The 13877-nt window shown below is 36.1% G+C and overlaps 1 protein-coding gene across 4 annotated transcripts in view; it reads left to right on the top strand.

The window, feature by feature from the left end:
• Positions 1 to 13877, top strand: part of ZNF385B (zinc finger protein 385B) — a 423520-nt gene that overhangs the window by 107278 nt on the left and 302365 nt on the right. Inside the window, exon 1 of one of the 4 annotated variants that reach the window (XM_050750570.1) lies at positions 3471 to 3674. The exons of 2 other annotated variants lie outside the window; for them this stretch is intronic. In XM_050750570.1, coding sequence (XP_050606527.1) covers positions 3650 to 3674 — 25 coding nt within the window. In that variant the 5' untranslated portion in view covers positions 3471 to 3649. Of the gene's footprint in view, positions 1 to 3470; positions 3675 to 3756; positions 3923 to 13877 lie in introns of those variants that run through there. One more of the 4 variants, XM_050750571.1, reaches the window with a different exon arrangement.

Below are 13877 nucleotides of genomic sequence, written 5' to 3' on the forward strand. Positions count from 1 at the left end.
CATGGAGTTTGGAGATGGTGGAAGGGCTGGATAATTGTACTTTTTAATGGGCCGAGTGTGCTGGCACTCACAAATAATGTTAACCCACTTCATTTAAAGAGCTTGTGCTCTGGTGAACCTGCAATCCAGAGACTCTTGTCCTGTAGACACTGGGTATTTATCTATTATTTTATGAACTTGACGTAAAATGTATAGGGAGCTTTTTTTAAAATCATAGCCCCGAAGTGTTACTCATCTTGTAGGATAGTAAGTTACTTTTAGAAGCTGCTATAACTCCATCAAACCATCGGGGCACCATTTTGATTGCTAAAAAAGGAGAATTCACCGAATTATGTTGTATTGTCAAAAAAATAAATGCAGTTTCCTTCTTCACATAGAAAATGACTTTGTGATTGTATTCTAGATACTAAGAGCCACACATTACAGTTTAGTTTGTTCAGTGAGTAGAAAGACCACCCTTCACATAAATGCCTCCTGGACACTTCCCCAGTGCAGATCTAGGCCCAAAAGGCACCCAGGAAATGCTCTTTGAAGACTGAATGTTCTATAGACCCAAAGTCTTATCTTAAGTGTAGTGTCAATGCTCTGCTATATTAAAGTTCTTTAATGTGCTTAAAGAAAAGTGTTTATTTGGGAAATGTACTCATAAGAAAGACTCCAAGCAAATGCAATATATTGTTGTTTTTTGAGAACATTTGTTTTTAAAATGGATTTTAAAATTAAACAGTTGACTCTTGATGGCAGAAAATATTGCTACTTTTTTCTAAAACTGATTTTAAAGAACCTCTAATGCAAGTAGTTTATAGCATATACAAATAAAACAGAAATCTTTACTTCATAAGGCAAAGCTTATTTTTTTGTTTGTTTCTGACAGTGCCACATGCACTGTATAACATTATGGATATTTTGCTTTTGGGTACAATGAGAAGAGGGTGAGATAACCCAATGTTTTGCCTCACTCTGAAGATACATTCATCCTTTTAAAATTTCCTTTTGAAAATTGAGGTAGGTTGCTAAAAAATATTTATGTCAAGTGCCTTTCACACTAGTGAGTATAGAGTTTAGGTGATCAATGAGTACTATTATTACTATTTTTTTTTTTTTTGATTCAGTAATTCTGAGTGGCTTCTTCTTGCCTTTGTTTTCCATGTCCTAGTTTTGTCATCGTGCATTATTGCCACATTTCTGCTCTGCTTTGGGTCTCAGTCTTACTAGCACCTTCCCTCATATTTTTGCCCATCCGTTAAAGTAACACTACCCTCCAAATTTCTTGCCTAAGCAAGAGAACACCTGCTTAGTTACCATTTCCCAATCCATAACTTCCCAGCAGTTTAAGTAAACATTTATACGGTCCACAGTCTCTACCTGCAATTCCTGAAATCCAAGAAGCAATGAAAACTGGAAGATTTTGTAATTCATGTTGATGGGAAAACGTGACATGAACTAATGTGAACTTAAATTATAGCATCTATTTATCTCAACAAGTATGAATATGCACACGTTTTGCTATAGAATGTTAATGTATCTGATTATAGAGTTGTTGCCCCGGACCTCAATGTGGCATTATATAACATCTGCCACTGGAGGCATTATATAATTCCTGGCATATGTAGAGTATTACCTTTCTAAAATCTGAAAACATTTGAATTCTGAAATGCATCAAGCACTAAGGGTTTTAGATAAAGGATTGGCCTATAATCAAATATCCCGGTTTAATTTTAAACTTTTATCTTATTACTAGGGAGCTTCATGTGTGGTAATAATAAAAAGATTTTTAGGCATACAATCTCTCATAAACTATTCCTATGACTGTTTTCTAAGGAAAGTTTATGTGTGTGGTAGGTGAGCCAGAGAGGACAGAAGAGAAAGGACACTGAACAATTGCAAAGTCAGTGATGCCCAATGCTATTTCTCATAATACATTCAATTGTTGCCCTAGGGGCTTCAGGAGACACAAAACAAATGGAATTCAGGTGGCAAAAGTGACTGTGAGGGGCAAGTGTGTTCAATGGTGTACATATAGATATACGTACACACTTATGTGCACATCCATTCATGTGTCTAATCTGTCTCCAAGCAAGGGCATCTAACCAGCAGCCCGTAAGGAGTCAACTTTCCATATGGGGACATAGTGAGAATACCCGTGAGAGTGATGTGTTTAATGTTGCTCCAGAATGCTGTGTTACGTAAATGTGTGCTGCTTAGGTTTACACGGATGTTTCATATTGTAGACACTTCTAAATGTGTCATCTCAGAGCTGGTAGGATTACTAGAACTGAACCCAGTCATTTATAGGAGGTCCTCAAATCAGGAATTGTCTTTACTGAATTCTAATTTGTTTGGCCTTCAGAGTCTCAATGAGAACCTAAAACCCTTTTTAAAAAATTGAATAGAACCTTAAATGTATTGTCAGTGTTGCCTCCTAGGAATTTCTTCCAGTTTATTTTTGTGATTTCTAATAAACGTTTTATTTCTTTTTTGCTTTGCAGTTTGCATGCGCATGTCAAAGCTGTATATTTTGTAATCTCAAATCACTGCTACTGCTTTCTGGGGTATATGTATCTCTGGGGTATATCTAATACTGCTTTCTGACCTTGTGTCTTCTAAAGATGATGTCCAGTAGCTCTTGCATCTTATATTTTAGTAACAAAAGAGGAAGGATGATAAAAAGCGAAGGTTTAAATTTGGGGGTAGTTGGGATAAAAATATATGGGTTTAATGAACTATAGATTTTTCAAAATAATGAGCAAAGATTATAGTGTTAAAAATATCTGTCTTGCATGTTTATTGTTACACAGAATAGATTTAAATCTTTATTGTTTATGAAATTGTCTTAGAGTAAAATTGATGGTATTTTGTCCTGGTGCTAGCATAGCATCGCACATTTTTAACTATCACCATTATTTTAATTTAGAGATGGGCACTTAGGAGTTAAAGGATGTTTGATTTGCCCTTTAATGGATATCTGTGTCAAATATATGGAATTATTTTTGTTATAATTGTAATAGTCTCCCGTGATTTCATTTGTCTAGAGCAAAGTCCCAGGAACCTACAGCTATTTTGATTTATGCAGCCTTTATAAGTCCTTATAATATAGACTACTGATTTCTTCCCTGTATCCTGCTCATTGTTGAAAAGCCAGAGCTATTTTTAACATTTACACAATTTCAATAGATGATTCTTCATTCCATGAGGTTTGGTGCTAAATCTGTGGAGACTTTCATAATCATATCCTTTTTGTGGTTTGCTTGAATTTGATCACAGTGGCTGATTTCATGCATTGATAATGAAGGCTTAGGTTGCCTGTTTCTCAGCATAAATCCACCTCAGACTTGTACGTTGACAGTGCTTCTGGTTTCAGCATGCATGGAGATATAGAATTGAAATTGCTCTGCTTTCTTTACAAATGACTCAGAGTGTGCTTGTCCTTCCCTAAAATGTTACCAGCGTGTAAAGGATTTTCAATGAGCAGTGCAATAAGCCAGCAACTGGGAAGGCTTGGAGCGGCACTGATATAACGTGGTGCTGTCACACAGATAATCAGGGCTGGAGCCAAGTCTCGGTAGCGCTGTGCATTACGCTGGTCACATACTGGAAGTTTTGTTTATCTAACTTGGTTGCTCTCGAAGCTGGTGAGAGCCCTGCCAGGATGTGGAGTGGACTTCCTAGCAGAGGTGAGCTTTTTTATTCTAAAACTTGGATGCTGGGGTCTGGGATGTCAGTAACAGATTCTTTCGTACGTTGTGCTGAATCCTGTGGAGTCATCAATTGTGTTTACCACATCGTACTGACACACCTGAAGGAGGAAAACCGAAGAGCAAAATATATGATTCTTTAATTTTGTTGCGAAGTAACTCCTTGAATGGGTGTGATAAGCAGCCCTTTCTTTCTGTGCTAGCTGTTTGCCGAGGACATCTTACCAGTAGGTGACTTCCTTTGCATTTTAAACATTCTGAACAAGTCAGTGATATTATGCAATTGCTACCATTACTGAAAGAAGGTAATTAGAAGTGTTATTATGTGTTTCAGATGTATTTAAAAGGCTATAAACTAAGTGTACTTTGTAGAATCTTTGACATGAAAAACAGATAGGAGGAGACAAGTCATGCTTCGAGATAAGAAAGTAAGTGATGTGGATTACATACTGGAGTTGACACCTTGTTAAGCTCGACATTATTAATAATTAAAAGTTATGACCAGTCATGCACTGGAAAACCAACAGTAATTAATTTCTAGTGACGGTGTGCCAAATGAGAACGGGAGGAAATTAGCAGTATTTCTTCTTGAAATGTGTTTTTATTAGCTGAGATGTTTTAAAGGCAGCAGATTTTATCATTTAAATATACATAAAGTACCTGCACTGACCTGGAGAGGTTAAATTACTAGGTCATCATGCTTGGAAAGGTTTGATGTAGGCTTGTAAGTATATGGTATTTGAAAGCCAACTAGATAAGGGCAGGCACAAAGTTAGCCTCCAAGTAGATGGAGTGCTATTGCTTTGGCTTGGCTAAACTCTAATTCCTATGTTTCTAAGCATGAATGGAGTGTGAGGGTTATAATGTATTACATAGCGTTATGCTTATTAAGTGTCTGTTTAGTATATTAGGTTGGCAGGGGAATCTATTTTTCTTTGATTGGAAGCAGCTAGCATGGCACATGGGGTGTGTGTGTGTATATGTGTATGTGTTTTTCCTTCTATATTTATTTGAGGCAGCTGTTTCACAGCTTTCAGCTTTGAAGTTATAGCTAAGTGTGTATTTGTTTGATAGAAGACTCCAGAACCTCTTTTACTGCCAGTACACGTAAAGCTTGGCTAAGCAGACGCATCAGGAGCAAACCATTTGTGTTCGCCAATCTGTCTCGGCAAGTCCCAGGGCCACTATCTTGCTAGAAGCCACGGTGTGCTTTGGAAAGCATGAAATTAGTTTTATACTGAGCACATGGTTTCTCATTTAGCAGCTCTTTTTATGGTAATGGTCAATTTATGGTTCACTGCCAGGATTTTGGTGTACTGTCAAAACTGATAGCTTCTGCTAAGGCGTCTCTATGAAGATTTTAAAAAAAAGAAAAGTGGAGAGATGGGAAGAACCTAATTAGACCCTCAAGAATAGACTCTTACCTTCAACCTCATCTACTCTCTAGATGCATTGTCATTTCTCTCAAGTTCCTTTATATTGTTTAATCCAGGACCTATTAAAGTTGCTAATATCTGCCACTTTGTCTTTTGCTAACATGTGACTTTGAAATAGTTATGTTCTGAAATGCGAAGTATTTATTTTTTGCAATACATTTGTAGAAAACCACTCTATTAATGTTGGCCATATTGTGCAATTCATCATTACACTTATCTGCTTGTCTGATAATGCATCCTAGAGCACTGTTGGAGAGAGGGAAAGGCTTTAATACATCTCATAATTGATATAAGCTATTCATACTTAGTTGTACATGTATATGCTATGAGTAAGGTGAGTTAAATAATAAAATTAAAACAGCCTGTAGATACATTAGAAATTTGACCCAAAAAGTGCCTTCTTTCATGCAGTGGTCTCATTTAGAAAAGCAAAAGCTGTCAAATGCTAAAATGATACTAATGTTAAATACAGTTTTTGTTTGTTTCCACAGAATAAAAATGAAATGCATTTGTCAATGTGCTAAGAATGCTTTCCCTAGCCTTCTCTTTCTATCAGAAGATAACCCTGGTTGAAAGTTGTGCTGGTCATAATGCATTTTGAAATAGAAGTGATCAAAATTACCAGGACGTTTAGTGGAGTATTTATTTTTGTGCTGATTCTTTGCACTGTGGTAATGAATATGCAGGTGGAATAGAGTACATATTGGGATGGTGCTAATATACTTTTTCCCTCATGTGGTCTTGACAGTGGAACTGAAAACACTTCATAAATCTTGAATTTCATGATTTTTTCTTGTTAATTATTAGATCTTTTCCTAGGTTAAGTGATTACACATGTAAAGAGTCAAGATAAAATATTATTGAAATACAGGGTGTAATATGTGCCATTGTAATTAGAAAACAATTTTGTGTTTTTAGATGAAGCAAAATGTGAAACTTTTTTTTCTTCTGTTCTTTTGGGACTGTTATGTCACAAATCATCATCGGATTGTCAGGGGGACTCAATTTTAGATTTTGACTTACAAATAAATATCTTGTATTTATTAGTTCCCCAAAGCCCATGAAACAAATTGGATTCGTGGGTTGAGAATTTTAGAAAGTTAGAGGGCATTGACGTTTTCTCTTTGAAATTCCTGATGATGTAACATGTTTAGTAAGTGAAAACCTTTTTAAAAAAAGTTTTAGAATGTTAGAATTCTCTTAGAATGGTGACATTTGTCATATTACCTACAGCATAGGACATTCACTCAGAGGAAATAAGGGATGAATTCGGCATATCTGCCTGAAGTCTTAGTAGCAATTTCTCCTTCAGAAGTAGTAGGATTTAGGAAATCATGAGGATATAAATCTCAGTGATTTGCCTGCATCTTTTCACTTTTGTGTTAAGGTATAGCATCTTCAGTTGTTCTTCAGCAGATTTTAAAAATGATTAGTTACAAAAAATAGCAGATATAAACCTGTTTTAGCTGAGAAACATGATTGCAAAATGAAAGTACTATGAAATTTGGCTTTCCTGATTGTATACATCCAACAATACTTTGGGCAATTTATAGAGTTTGTAGTTTCTTTTGAGGTATATTGCTAAGATGAGTATACTTTAGTTGAGAAAGTGGCTTCTTACCTTAAAGCTTTATTTACTTTCAGTCTTTTCACTTACTTTTTTTCCTACTTCCTATTAATAAATTAGGAACATCAAGTTTTAGGGTTTCCAGATTTAGCACATAAAAATACAGAACTCTGAGTTAAATTTGAATTTTAGCTAAAACAATAAATAATATTTTTAGTGTATATCCAATGCAATATTTGAGACATACTTAATATTGAAAATTGTTAGTTGTTTAGCCGAAATTCAACTTGGACTAAGTGTCCTGTATTTCATCTGGAAACTCTACCTACTTTCTAAATAAGAAAGTGAGTCTCCAGTAATGGCCTAGAAAATTGGTTTTACCAATGCCAAAATGGAGGCTCCACATGCCTATAAAAGTGATCAGTTTTAACTGTTAGGGTGGATGTCTGAAAACTCCTAGGGAAAGAAAGTTGCTATGTGAGAAACTTAAAATGGTGTCAAGAAATAAAGGACTGATGGAATCTAAATGACAAATAATAAATGAACACCTCCTACAATTACTAGTATAATAAAGGCAGCACATTAAATAAGTGTCAGTAACATTTTGAATAAATAATGAGTATTATACAATTAATTTCTAATTGTCATCCCTTGTCAACTAGAATATTTTTGGGATTTTCCTTCCTTAGCAGGTTTGAGATACTTATAAATTCATTTTGTTTTGTTGTAGTTAAGATGCGTAATGACAGGTGCCTCTCTCAATGCCTTCTCTCCTACCCGTTCATCTGGCCTTTATTTAAATATTTGTTACCCTTTTGATTTTAGGACTTAGCTCTGACTGCCACCTGCTAGATTTCTCAGAGAGGCAGAGTAACTTGCAAACTTGACCTAGAAGAAAATCTATGGGATCCTTTAATTATTCAATTTACCATAGCTGAATAAAATAGAATAGATACAATATTTATTATGTACCTACTGTGTGCCTCCTATGATGTCAAAATATTTATAGGTAGGTTTTTATTGAATTCTTGTAACAACTTTATAACATATTAATGTAATATTAATTGTACACATGCTGTTTACCAAAACTCCGTTCCCAGACCCAAGCTATCCCAATTTTAACCACACTGAAACAGAGCAGAATGTTCCATTCTTGGATCTGAATGTTACTCTTAGATATGGGACAACCTCCCTGTGGAACAAAGGGGTCCTTTTCTGAGAGTCTTCATGTCACTTCAGGCTATATTGCAAAATCCCCTTTGCCCACTCAGCTTCTGTATTACCTTTCTTCTCTTTTCTCACTTCCTAATATTCCCCTCCTCCTTTTTGTTAATATCCTTAACAGTCAAAAGTAGACATCAGTGTATAATTTGATTCTCAAAATGAGAAAAAAAAATCATAGAAGTGAACCACATGTACCATAACAGAATGTGCTATTAGGAGAACCTACAGTTGATTAATAAATAATATGGACAACATGTTTGGAATAATTTCTTAAACCTAACCTTTTTGTTTCCAGTCTAAAATGCCACCTCAGTTCTCTGTCAGTTATGCAACATTCAGACCAGGAACCTGTTTTGAGCCTGAGTTGATCAATTGAATGTGAGTGTCATTAACCCAAGTTTTGGAAATGAATTAAGTCTACCATCCCAAGAAAGTACTTCTTACTAAACCATATCTTCTTTGAATTAAATGTTACTCCCACCAAATGATCTAGTTCATTTTTCAGTGTCTATTGCCCTAGCAGACAAATTCCTATTTTCTTCCCTTTTTTTCTTGTCTGTTAACACTATACCCTTATTTCAATCTGATCATTTTAAATCTCCCAAGATATTTTTCACCTCCACTCATCAATCTGTTTCCCACTTTTGCCAAGTCATAAACATTATTGTGTTATGCATTACTTCTTCTACTAGTTTAAACTGATATTGGTTTCCTTTTCTTGTATTTAAACTATGCTCTTTAGGAAAAGATTCTGATTCGTTTTTACCTTAAATACTCTACTCCAGTCCCCATGTTGGCATCAATGTCCTCCTACTTACTTCAGTCCTATTTGGTTGTGTGACATGTTTGTTATGGCAAAATACCAATGTGAATCCATAATCTAAATTTCAATCCCTAAAGATCTTCCGACATTTGTCCTCAAATTTTTGGAAAAGGTGCTGAAGGATAAGTTAAAGTTCTTAATTTGAAGGACTCTATTTCTTTTAATTTCTTAAAACGTGATACTGGTCAATAGCTATCTTTTCTTGGCAAATGACAATTGAATGATAAAAAGATGCCTCCCCCAGGGAATACCTAGCCTGTCAGAGATGAGGAGCCCTCTGTCCCTGACTTCTTCCAGGAACTCTGCAATGCCACTGAGACATTTAGCAAATCATCTTTTTGCTCACATTTCAAATTTGGTGTGTGAATTTCACTTGGAGATCTATGGTATTGCTAGTTTTCTATTTCTCTGATTCATTTTCCGTTAGTGGTGTTTTTTAAGCAGATAATGGAAGAAATGACTTTATATCTAGAACTTTCCCTTCCTTCCAGCAAGTTAAAGGGAAATGTCTTTACTCAGAATTCTTGGGGGGTGCTGGGAAAGGGCAGGCTACATTTTGAAGAAATTTCAAAATATCCAGGAGTAAGCAGATTTAGAAATGAATCTGCAAGGACTTGTTTTTTTCTGACATTTTTCCATACTTTCTGTGTTTTTATTATTACACAATGGGTAATAGTATAGTTATAATAAACTAGTTAACTCAGTCTAGGAGCTTTTGGATTTTGTGTAATTTAAGTACATAGCCACTTTTGTGTGATTTAGTAAGGTGAGTAAGCAATGAATACCACTCCAGCAGTAGTTAGAAATCCTGTAATGGGCTGTGAGTCATGCTTCAATTGGGGTAAGGAGAAAATGGGTATGGCTTGGAAATGATCTCTGATGGTTATCACTTGCTTCAGCTACAACTCATTTAACCAGCAATAAACGAAAGTTTGACTAAGCTATACTGATACTCCAGGGTTGGTAGGTTTTCTGCCAGCCACCATGGTCATACGATTAACACAAACTAATAAAATCTGGTGAAAAGCATGTTTAAGGTAAACCTACAATAAAGCTAAACTCCATCTAAGCTGTAAAAAGCTTCAACTGAAGTAAAATAAACTACAAAAGTGACTTTAACACCCTGAAAACACGATAGCTAAGACTCAAACTGGGATTAGATACCCCACTATGCTTAGTTCTAAACCCAAATAGTTCAACCAACAAAACTCTTCATCAGAGTACTATAAGCAACAGCTTAAGACTCAAAAGACTTGGTGGTGCTTTATATCCCTCTAGAGGAGCCTGTTCTATGATTGATAAACCCCGAGGTAACTCACTGTCTCTCACCACTCAGCCTGTATATCACATCAGATCAGCTCTCCAGCAGCAAATATTATCATTGACCTTTTAAAATGGAGTGGATGCAATAAATGGTGTATAATGAGACTTCATAATAGGAATGAGAGTTGACTTTCAAGCTAACTACATGCAAGACGTTTTATACGTATAAACTCATTTAATCTTTACAACAATCCTATAGGTAAGCATTAGGGAAACTGAAGTACAGAGAGATTAAGGTAGTTCCCAAAGTCATCTAGCTAGCTCAGCTGAGATTTGAATTTGCAGTGGGGGTGGAATCCATGCTTTTAACCAGTGCTCTAGACTAGTTCTCTGTGAGACATTTAACGAAGTCTTGTGGCCGGGCTAGGTGGCTAACGCCTGTAATCCCAGCACTTTGGGAGGCCGAGGCAGGAGGATCACGAGGTCAGGAGATTGAGACCATCCTGGCTAACATAGTGAAACCTCGTCTCTACTAAAAATACAAAAAATTAGCCAGGCGTGTTGGCGTATGCCTGTAGTCCCAGCTACTAGGGAGGCTGAGGCAGGAGAACGGCGTGAACCCGGGAGACGGAGCTTGCAGTGAGCCGAGATCGCACCACTGTACTCCAGCCTGGGCAACAGAGGCAACTCCGTCTCAAAAACAAACAAACAAAAAACCACCAAAGTCTTTGTTGATATTATTTTGTGAACAAAATAGAAAACTCTGGACTGAATGAGAGTGTAATTTCGTGGATTTGTAACTGGTTGAATATCTATACCTAAAATCTACCTGGCCAATATTAACTGAACGGAAGGCTCCAGGATTCTGCAGTGACTTGATGAGAACATTGATGACTTAGCCATTAAATCTGTAGGTGTTATCAAACTGGGATAATACATATATAGGAAGACACAATTGATGTAAATCCTGAGCCCCCTCCCACACTAAATAAATTAGAATGTCTGTGGCTGCTATCTAGGAATCAATATTTTTAAAGCTTCCATTGTAATTCTAATGTGCAGCCTCAGTTAAAACGACTATTCTAGAAAAGTGGCCTAACTCCAACATGATCAGTTTCAACTAACAGTAAGTGGAGGAAGTAGTGAAAAACAATGTAGGAATATTGATAAAATGTAAACTCATAATATGAGTCAAAAGCATGATATGATTGCTTCACACAATCTTAATGATCTCTTAGATGGGAATTGTAGAAACAGAGTCTCTATAACAATGAAGATTGGAGTCCTGCTCTTTGCTAAACTGGGCAGAGCATGCCTGGAGTTTGGGTGAAATGCAGAGGAGAGCTTTAGATGTTTTCATTTGAAGGTGACCAGCCTGGTCAAGTTGCACTGAGTACCTTATCAAGGGGAAGAGATTATTAGGGGACTTATTTTATGTAACATTTGAATTAGTTTTTCAATAAAGCTTTTGGGTAAAATTAATGTCAGTAGACCGAGTTTTCAGGAAGAAAGATTTTTGCTTCATATAAAGAACTTCCCAATAGAGCAGTCTGAAGATGAAGGGATTTCGTTTTTTGGATATGGTACAGATCCCTCACTGGCGTTACTGAAGCAAAAGGCAGATTGTGACTTAGGCATATGATAAAGGAGGTTTAAGGGTTGGATAGATCGTTAAAGTGGATGATCTTCTAACTTCAGACTCTATGATTATATGAGCATGTTAAATTTCAAAGACAATGCATGAGTGACCATTTGTTCATTACATTAGTTCTGCATTCAGGAGAAGCAGTGGAGCAGAGGGGTTATGGAACAGTTTCTGAGGCATTCTAAGTGCAGCTCCACCACAAGTTAGCTGTGTGATTATGGACAAATTACTTCACTTTCCAAGTCTCAATTTCCTTATCTGTAAAACAAGAATAATAATAGGCTCAATTTTATTTGTTGCAAAGATTAAGTGAGAATAATATATATAAAGGTTTTTGCATAGGAAGTGGAGAGAACATGGGGGGAATATGATGTAATCAGAAATTATCCTAGTAAAAGTTGTGGGGTTGCAATTGAATTTATGATTTGGCGTGTGGTAAAGTACTCAATAAATTCTGCTGTTGTTATTTTCAGATTCTTTTTTCGATTATAGCTGTCTTAATAAAAATTAGGGTCTGAAAGATAAAACCTAAAACAGGTAGATATTGATGGGAGATATGGAGCTGGATTACAGGAGACACAAGTTAAATGGCACAACATGTGAAGCTTTGAGTAGGTGGGGGCCACATAAAGAATGGGCCTGGGCAGGAAAAAAAAGGGAGTTTCTGAAAGGGAATTGAGGAACTTTTTTGCTTTTAACTCTTTATACATTTCCAACTATTATTTCATTTGATCCTTACTATAACCCTGAGAAATAGAGAAAAATAACATTTTCTCCTTATACTGATAATAAACAAGCATCATCAAAAAGGTAAGTGACTTGCTGAAGACAGGAGAACTAGAAGTTAAACCTAGACCTCTCGAACCCCACACCCCCACTCAACAGCTTTCATATGTCACACCAACTTCAACCCAGTTCCATGTGCAACCCAGCTTGAATGTTTGCATTTGAATGACAACTTAACAGTAGAGACTATAAACAATGTGATGAGGTGCGGAAATGAAGGCAAGATGTGAAAACAGAATAGCATTAATGAGTTGCTTTTACTCCAGTATAAAGTTTTGTTTTGTTTTTTTGGAGACATAGTCTTGCTCTGTGGCCAGGCTGGAGTGCAGTGGCGTGATCTCTGCTCACTGCAACTTCCACTTCTCGGGTTCAAGTGATTCTCCTGCCTCAGCCTTCTGAGTAGCTGGGACTACAGGTGCCCACTGCCATGCCCAGCTAATTTTTTGTATTTTAGTAGAGATGGGGTTTCACCATGTTGCCCAGGCTGGTCTCAAACTCCTGAGGTCAGGTAATCCACCTGCCTGGGCCTCCCAAAGTGCTGGGATTACAGGCGTGAGCCACCGCGCCTGGCCTTAGTCTAAACTTTTAAAGTGTTTCTATTGATTGGAAGACAGCATTTAAAGAAGTCTGGAATGATGATTAAAAACTCAAGAAGTAGACTTACCAGTCAATGATGTTAATGTTATTATCACAGTTTATCATATCTGAGTACTGAAAGGGCTTTCTGTGTAAAATAATTAACTATCCTTGACACATCTCATGCTAAAGGGCAAACTTCTTTAGCACGGCATAGCAAATCCAATAGTTAATAAGAATCACCATAGAGTAAAAGTTTAATGGTCCAATGAGTTGAGGGAGGACCAAGGACAGGGGATAAAGTTTGTGCTTTGATTTGTCATTCAAAATAAGAGCTAAAAAATATCTGCAAAATTGATAGAGAAAAAAATATCCTATTATTTATTTTTTAGACAAAGTTGTAAGCTCCCCAAACAAGTATCAAATAAGATGGAGAGTTTTATAAATTATTCTGCCTACTCTTATTTTAATAAATATAGATGAGTAAGTAAAATAGTCCTTCACCTAATCAGAACCTATAATTATTAGCTGTAATTGTCACAATCATGGTTCTTGCTGACGAAGGTATTTATTTTTCTTTTTCACATTTAAATATATTTACATAAAAATAATAAAGTAAGGTATATTTAAGGAACAGGTTTTTTAAATCCATAGCCACTTTTACACTCAGACAGTATACATATTCTATTATTGTACTTATACTGTGTATTATTTATTTTACAATATCTTTCTCACCTATTAATCTATGAGTACTTTGAGGACAGGGTCTATGTCTTGGTTCTTTTAAATATGTGACTCTCAATATAATACCTGGCATATGATAATAAGTGATAGACTTAAAATGTTGACTAAAGGATAGAAC

The sequence above is a fragment of the Macaca thibetana genome, chromosome 12, assembly GCF_024542745.1.
Source record: "Macaca thibetana thibetana isolate TM-01 chromosome 12, ASM2454274v1, whole genome shotgun sequence".
NCBI classification, from domain to species: domain Eukaryota; kingdom Metazoa; phylum Chordata; class Mammalia; order Primates; family Cercopithecidae; genus Macaca; species Macaca thibetana.